The sequence below is a fragment of the Acanthamoeba castellanii genome, assembly GCF_000313135.1.
Source record: "Acanthamoeba castellanii str. Neff unplaced genomic scaffold scf7180000084770, whole genome shotgun sequence".
Lineage (NCBI taxonomy): Eukaryota > Discosea > Longamoebia > Acanthamoebidae > Acanthamoeba > Acanthamoeba castellanii.
The window spans coordinates 929,368-935,918 of record NW_004457532.1 but is presented as its reverse complement, the minus strand read 5'-3'; the positions used below and the strand labels follow the sequence as shown (position 1 = coordinate 935,918).

General features: G+C 55.7%; 4 protein-coding genes across 4 annotated transcripts in view; 1 reads left to right on the top strand and 3 right to left on the bottom strand.

The window, feature by feature from the left end:
* Nucleotides 1–1,642: 1,642 nt before the first annotated feature.
* Nucleotides 1,643–2,888, bottom strand: ACA1_268900 (adenylate kinase; the record flags this gene model as incomplete). Its single annotated transcript, XM_004341537.1, has 5 exons — nucleotides 1,643–1,660; nucleotides 1,821–1,994; nucleotides 2,136–2,261; nucleotides 2,492–2,551; nucleotides 2,637–2,888. 5 exons carry the CDS (start codon nucleotides 2,886–2,888, stop codon nucleotides 1,643–1,645), a joined length of 630 nt encoding a protein of 209 aa, XP_004341585.1.
* Nucleotides 2,889–3,012: 124 nt separating this feature from the next.
* ACA1_268890 (adenylate kinase 1, putative) lies at nucleotides 3,013–4,204 on the bottom strand (the record flags this gene model as incomplete). Its single annotated transcript, XM_004341536.1, has 4 exons — nucleotides 3,013–3,272; nucleotides 3,424–3,497; nucleotides 3,709–3,827; nucleotides 4,067–4,204. The coding sequence occupies 4 exons, from the start codon at nucleotides 4,202–4,204 to the stop codon at nucleotides 3,013–3,015; spliced, it is 591 nt and encodes a 196-aa protein (XP_004341584.1).
* Nucleotides 4,205–4,785: 581 nt separating this feature from the next.
* Nucleotides 4,786–5,592, bottom strand: ACA1_268880 (ribosomal protein S9, putative; the record flags this gene model as incomplete). The annotated part of the gene is made up of 3 exons (XM_004341535.1): nucleotides 4,786–4,931; nucleotides 5,181–5,427; nucleotides 5,533–5,592. The coding sequence occupies 3 exons, from the start codon at nucleotides 5,590–5,592 to the stop codon at nucleotides 4,786–4,788; spliced, it is 453 nt and encodes a 150-aa protein (XP_004341583.1).
* A 185-nt stretch (nucleotides 5,593–5,777) lies between these two features.
* The window catches only part of ACA1_268770 (HEAT repeat domain containing protein), a gene marked incomplete at both ends in the record, with an annotated part of 11,881 nt that continues 11,107 nt past the window's right edge, over nucleotides 5,778–6,551 (top strand). Inside the window, 2 exons of the mRNA XM_004341534.1 lie at nucleotides 5,778–6,241; nucleotides 6,398–6,548. Coding sequence (XP_004341582.1) covers nucleotides 5,778–6,241; nucleotides 6,398–6,548 — 615 coding nt within the window. The remainder of the gene's footprint in view (nucleotides 6,242–6,397; nucleotides 6,549–6,551) is intronic.

The window sequence follows — 6,551 nt, the reverse complement described above, 5'->3', positions numbered from 1 at the left end:
CCTACTCTTCACCGCGAGGAGGTCGCGATTATCGGCGGCCATGTGATATTCACGTTGAGCAGACAATAGCCAAGCGAGTTCTCCAGCTTCTATCGGGCAATTTTATTCGTGGCCTTGCCAAAACGGCTTTGAAAGCCTAAAAACGAGTTGCTGCCGAAATAAATTTCAAAACAGGGAGGACTTGAATAAACCTAGCTGTAGCTCCCTGAATGGTGCGGCGTCTAGTAGCCCATGGTCTAATTGGACTGAAAACTCATTGCCAGGCCGCTAGCTATCAAGACAAGCGAGAAAACAGGTCAGCTTTAAGGGGATGCAACGAAAACCAGTAACACTCATTAAACGCGTTTAATCAGTGTTGCCGCAGGTGGTTTGGGGTCATTATACTCGTTTTTTACGCCTTTTTTACTCCTTTAACTCGTTTTTTACTCGTTATTTACTCGTTCCACGCGGTTTTTACTGGTTTCACGCCTTCTCTACTCGTTTCACGAGTTGCCCACACGTTCAACGAGTGGGCAGGTCGTTAAACGAGGTTAATCAGTGTTACGCGTTTTCGTTGCATATCCTAAGTTGTAAGGCAAACACCGCACTTTAGCGCCCTGCATCGTGTAGCATCTTGTAGCCCATCGTCTGATTGCTGTGTAAACTAGTGCTTTGAGTTTAACTAGTTCTTGTTGAACTTAGGTATGTGTAGAGAAGTGGAAAGATGTATTCGATATGGTGAAAGAGTACAAAGCTTTAAGAATAGTCTTTGTGTGTTTTTATAAGTGTGGTTGGTTGTCTATACGACGGTCGGGATGTCGGACTTCAGGAGTTCATGGACTTCGGACTTGGTAGTTCTGCGGATCCTGTGTAGTCCAATAGTTCTACTCGTGTTCGTTGCATCCCCTATGCTTTATGTTGTGAGGCGAACAGCGCACCGTAGCGCCATGAGTCGTGTGGCATCTTGTAGCCCATGGTCTAATTGGTCTGGCAACTTATTGCCAGGCAGCTAGCTATCAATGCAAGTGAGAAAAACAGTGCTCTCGCTTGTGAGCCGTCGAAAAAAAGGGGGACAAGTCAATTTTTAGCGGCCCAATGAAGCATCGTATAGGGCCGAGTCCTGCCACATCTTAAAGCCCGTCCTCTGCGGTGCTTTTTGAACGAAACGCGAGGCCACGAGCTTGCAGAGCAACCGAGAAAACGAGTAATCTTGTTTGCCTGGTGTGGTACAATCGGTCCAATGAGACATCCCAGAGGGCTGAACCCCTCCCCACCTTGAAGCCCATACTCTGCGGCGCATTTTGAACGAAACGCGAGGCCACGAGCTTACAGTGATCTTGATCATCGTCCCCAAAAAATGGTCCGAAAATGGTCCGAAAATGATGCCTCAATAGTCCCAAACATACCCCAAAACAGTCCCAATATTGTCCCAAACTTGTCCCAACAACATACCCCCAAACTGTCCAAAATGGTCCCAAACATACCCCAAAACCATCCCAAAATGGTCCAAAAGACCCCATAATAATATGTTATCCCACACAGGCCCAAAGGGCACATGTAGAGCCTAGGTACCAAAGGTGTCCTAGCAAGCCAATGTGGTACCCTGTTTTTATGAGTGCTAGCTAACAAGTGCCACACTCAGGAAGGAATGCCTGCACTGATGTCAGGAGTGGTCAGAGTCCTGCGGATATCAGCACCAGCAAAGCGCACAGAAAAGTAGTATTTCTGTGTGAGAGAGGAAAGGATCTCAAAGGTGCGTGGGTCCACCCGCTCTGGGAAACGCTGATGCAAATTGGGTTAGTTGTACACACAGGTGCTGGAGATACAAGGATAAGGCCTACCTCAACTTTTGTGTCAAAAGAGACAGAATAGCCACGTTCAGAAAGGATGTCAACAGCCATGTTGACTGCCTTCTGATCTTCGAAAACGGGGTCGGCAGACCGGATGAGCACCGAACCAGACATCGCATGGTGCTCAATGCTGGGCAAAAACTCCTTCAGTATGATGTCAATCACCTGTACAGCCCCATACATGCACAACACAAACGACACACACACGACACACACACACGACACACACGACACGACACACGTCCGTTCAGTTGCTGAAAGACCTGGCAAGCCAAACCGAGAGCTAAACGTTGCACGGGGGGACACCTTCTGGAAAAGGGGGGATTCGTAGGTCTGATAGTCATCCAGCCGCTTGACCAGATTTTGGCGAGCATGCACGATGATCTTGGACGCCAACGGAATGCTGCCGGTGCCCTCCCCGCCAGTAGGGGACTAAAATGAGACAATAATACTAACAATAATAACAATAAAAGAATGTGGTGGCGAGTAGGTTGAAAGCAAGCATACGGCTGAATGGCATCGAAAGTCTTGCGACGATGGCGACGGCAATGGGAGAAGGTGTGGAGAAGGTGAGCATCAGCGTCATACTCTCCCGCAATGAAGCAGCATCACCCCACGGCCGGCGGGGGGAGGGGTAGTTTGTTTCGGGCGTGTGGGAGTACCTCCTCGTCCAGCTCAAGAGAGCTCTGGTACTCGAATTGCTTGATGATGCGCGCTCGGACCTGTGTTGAGTGGAGGAGAGGTAGAGATGGGGAAAGAGATAGATGAGCACAAAATTCGGTGGTGCGGGGAGGCGAGGCGGTGCACCTGCTCGATGGAGTCCTGGGCGTTGATGAGGTGGAAAGGAAAGCGCTGCTGGAGGGTGGTGAGAGTGGCAAAGTGCTGCTTGAAGATGGCATAGCGCTTCGCCGCTGCCTTCTCGCTCATGTCGGTGGGCCGTTCAGGCGCTAACTCACCAATGCCCGTTTCCTTCACCTTGGCGTTGTGTATCGTTGCCCGCTTGCCTCGCGCCAGCTGCCGCTCAATAGATGTCCGCTCTTCCACGAACAGCACGGACATCCTGCACCGCACCACGCCGCCAACCACGGGTACAGCAGCAGCAGCAGCAGCAGCAACGACCACCACCGCCACCACCGCCGCCACCAGCCGCCACCGCCGCCACCGCCGCCACAACCGCCACAAGTCAAGCTCCGCGGGATTCGGGGGAGGGGGGCAGGGTCGCGACGGTCGGCGGTTGGGGTGGGTTGGACCTGAACACGGGGCGCGGGTAGAGCTGTGGATTCTGTCGCTTGAGTGTGAGCATGCGGTCGTAGAGGAGAGAGACGTGATCCACTTGGATCTCTGTGCGCGGGAAGCCGTCAACGAGCGCGCCCACTCGGTACTGATCCTGCAGCAACGTTTCCAGCAACGTCTCCGTCACCTGGGCATCGCTGATCATTCCGCCTTGTATCCGACCAGCACGACCGCGCCACACGACAGACATGTGAGAGGGGAAGAGAGAGAGAGAGAGAAGGTCGGGGCGTTTGACAGGCGGAACATCACAAGGAATAAGGCAGCGGTGGGTGTAGGTCTGGGAGCGCAATCGCGTGTTTACCTTCGGCCTTGATAACGCGAAACTCAGGCGAGTCGAGCAAATCGGAGAGAACTACGGGCGATGCAGTGATACCCCTTCGCCATTATTGGGACAGATCGTCAGTGAGGTGCCCCACCTCATCCAGCACTCATTGTAGTAATAGTAACAACAACAACCTCGGCGCACTGCGAAAAGATTGCGCTCGGCTTTGTGCGTGTGCGTGGTGCGGGTGCGTGTGCGTGGTGCGTGTGCGTGGTGCGTGTGCGTGGTGCGTGTGCGTGTGCGTGTGCGTGCGTGAAGAGGTACCTCGCCTCAAGGATGAAGGGAGTGTTGGTGCCCTTGCCGCTGCCCGGCGCGCCCATGAGCCAGATAATCTCTGTCATGATCCCGCCACCGACACAAGCGTAGGTGAGCGAGCTGGCCCGCTTTCGCTCGCAATCCAACGACGTTGGGCATCACGAGTGCAACATGGTTGCGCGATGTGTGCGTCGTTGGTCGCGTGTGTGTCGTGTCGTGTCGTTGGTCGTGGCGTGTCGTTGGTCGTGTCGTTGGTCGTGTCGTTGGTCGTGTCGTTGGTCGTGTCGTTGGTCGTGTCGTTGGTCGTGTCGTGTCGTGTCGTGTGCGTGTCGTGTCGTGTCGTCGGTCGTGTGCCTTTGGGGAAAACCATGCGCTCCTCAGTGTACTTGGCCTTGAGCTTGTTCCAGACACTGTCGAACATGAGCTGCGAGTTCTTGATTTCGCCATCGCTCTTGTCTTTGCCGTCCTTGGGGGAGGTGACTGTCGCGCTTGGCTTGCCGGTCATGTCGGGTGCTGAGGAGGAGGAGAGGCGATCAGCTTCCAGGACCAGAAGTGCAAAGCGTCGGCGTGTGGACCCGCACCGGATGGCACCGCAGAGAGGGCGTCCTTGACGGTCTTGGCACCAGCAGCCGCGGCCGTTGCGGTGGAGGAGTAAGGGCGCTGGAGGGACAGCCACGACGTGGTTCCGCGTGCGGCACGTGGCGGACCCGCCGTGAGCCTGGTGGTGCAGAACCGCTGCTGTTGCTCCCCTACGCACGAGCGTGTGGCACTTCCCGCCCCTGTACGCGACGCCGCACTTGAGCTTTTGGACTGAATGAAAGGTTGATTTTGTGTGGGGGGGATTGCATGTGCTGTCTTGCTGTACCTTGTGCACGTCGCAGAACGGCTTGAGGTGGGCGGAGAGGAGGGGAGAGACAAGACGAGATTGAGAATGGAGGCAGGTTGCGACGCATGGTGGCGGGGGGGGACTGAATGGAAAAATAATAAAATTGTGGACAAAAAATAAAAAGAACTCGATTTGTTTGGCCTTTTATGTTTATTGCGGGGAGAAAAGGGGGCACGTCACAAGAAGGACAAGCACTGCGATTAACGGTACGACTTCTGGTAACGGGCGCGGGCAGCAGGACCACCGAACTTCTTGGGCTCGCAGCGCCTGGGATCGGCCACCAGCAAGCTTCTGTCGTAGGTAAGAAGGACCTCCTTGATCTCCTTCTTAGCGGCTTCGTCCACGTCTGTAGTACAACATTGAGGAAGGAGGGGGTGAGTGACAGACAACCAGAAGATAGGCGGGCTTCCAAAAGAGCCAGAGAAGCTTCATGTCCTCAGGAGAAAAGGTGTCATATATAGGAATATGATCTCAAACTTTAAAATGCATCACTGACGGAAAGGGATGTAAGAAGAGACCCCAAAACAAGGGGGCAGATAAAGACTTTGAGAATGGAGAAAACTCACGCTGGCGGGCGAGGCAGGAGAGGACGTACACTTCTGGTACCACGCGACGATAGCCTTGGCAAGGGCCTGACGGATGGCGTACACTTGCGAGACGTGACCACCGCCCTTGACTCTGATTCTGATGTCCACTCCGGAGAACTTGTCCGTTCCGAGGAGGAGGATGGGCTCGAAGACCTTGTACCTCAGGACCTCAGGCTCAACGAGCTCAATGGGCGAACCATTGATCTTGATCAAACCACGGCCAGCCTTAACAAAGGCGACGGCGACGGCGGTTTTCTATTATGAGGAGAAACCGTACATCATGTGAGCAAAGAAATGTTTCTTCTCCAATGCTTATTGGGGGGGGGGGCGCGAGCAAGACAGGTGAGTGACGCAACGCACCTTCCTTCCGAAAGTCTGGACGCTCTTCTTGGGCGCGGTGGCAGGAGCGGCGGAAGCCATGACGTGAAGGAGGATGGAGGGGAAGGAGGAAGAGAGAAAAGGAAGACCATGTCGACACGAGCCAGTTTTTTTGGCTGCGCCACATCTCCCCCGGTAAAATCCCTGTTTGAGCTCCAAGGCATTTCTTCCATCAATTCCTTCTTCTTTTCCCCGCAGGCACTTTTCCCGCGCACCCCACCACAAAGATGATGAACGGTGGCGACGCAGATGTGTCCACTGTCCAGCCGACGAGCCCAAACCCGGCTGTGACGGCACTGGAGGCTAAAATCATGGCCTACCAGAACATCAACGAAGGCGGCACCAAGGGTCGCAACACGAATCTGCAAAAGCTCGAGGTGCTCTGGGATCTCGACGAGGTGGTCAGCGCGGCCCAAGGAGGACCCAAGGAGGCCAGCAGCAGCAGCAGCAGCAGCAGGAAGAGGACCCACCTCCACCAGGAGGGACCCGCGAGTGCCCAGCTGGCCAAGCTCGCCGAGCTCCTCCTGGCCTCCCTCACCCACCCCGTGGGACCGGGTCCGCCCATTCGCCGCCTCCTGGCCGCCAGCCTCGCCCTCCTCCACTCGCGCGTGGCCACCCGCCAGCTCTTCACCCTCGTCGACGCCCTCCACGCCACTCTCACCACCAAGACCCATCCCCTCCTCGCCAAGCTGTACGAGCCTCCTCGCTCTCGCTCTTCTGGCGAGAGGCCTTGCCTTGGCCACTGCTGCAGCTGCAGCAGCTGCGCTGCTGAGTCTTGGGATGACCCCCCCCCACTGGGGATACGTATTCACGTGGCGTGGCGTGGCGTGGCGGGGCGCGTGCACAGGACGGCGCTGCACGGGCTGCGGGAGGCGTATGCGCTCAGGGGCGACGACCTTGATGCGCTGCTGCCCACGAGCGTGCAGGTCGTGGCCAAGCTCTTCAAGGCCAGCGACACCCGCCTGGCGCAGGAGGCCCTCCTCACCGTCGCCGCCCTCGTG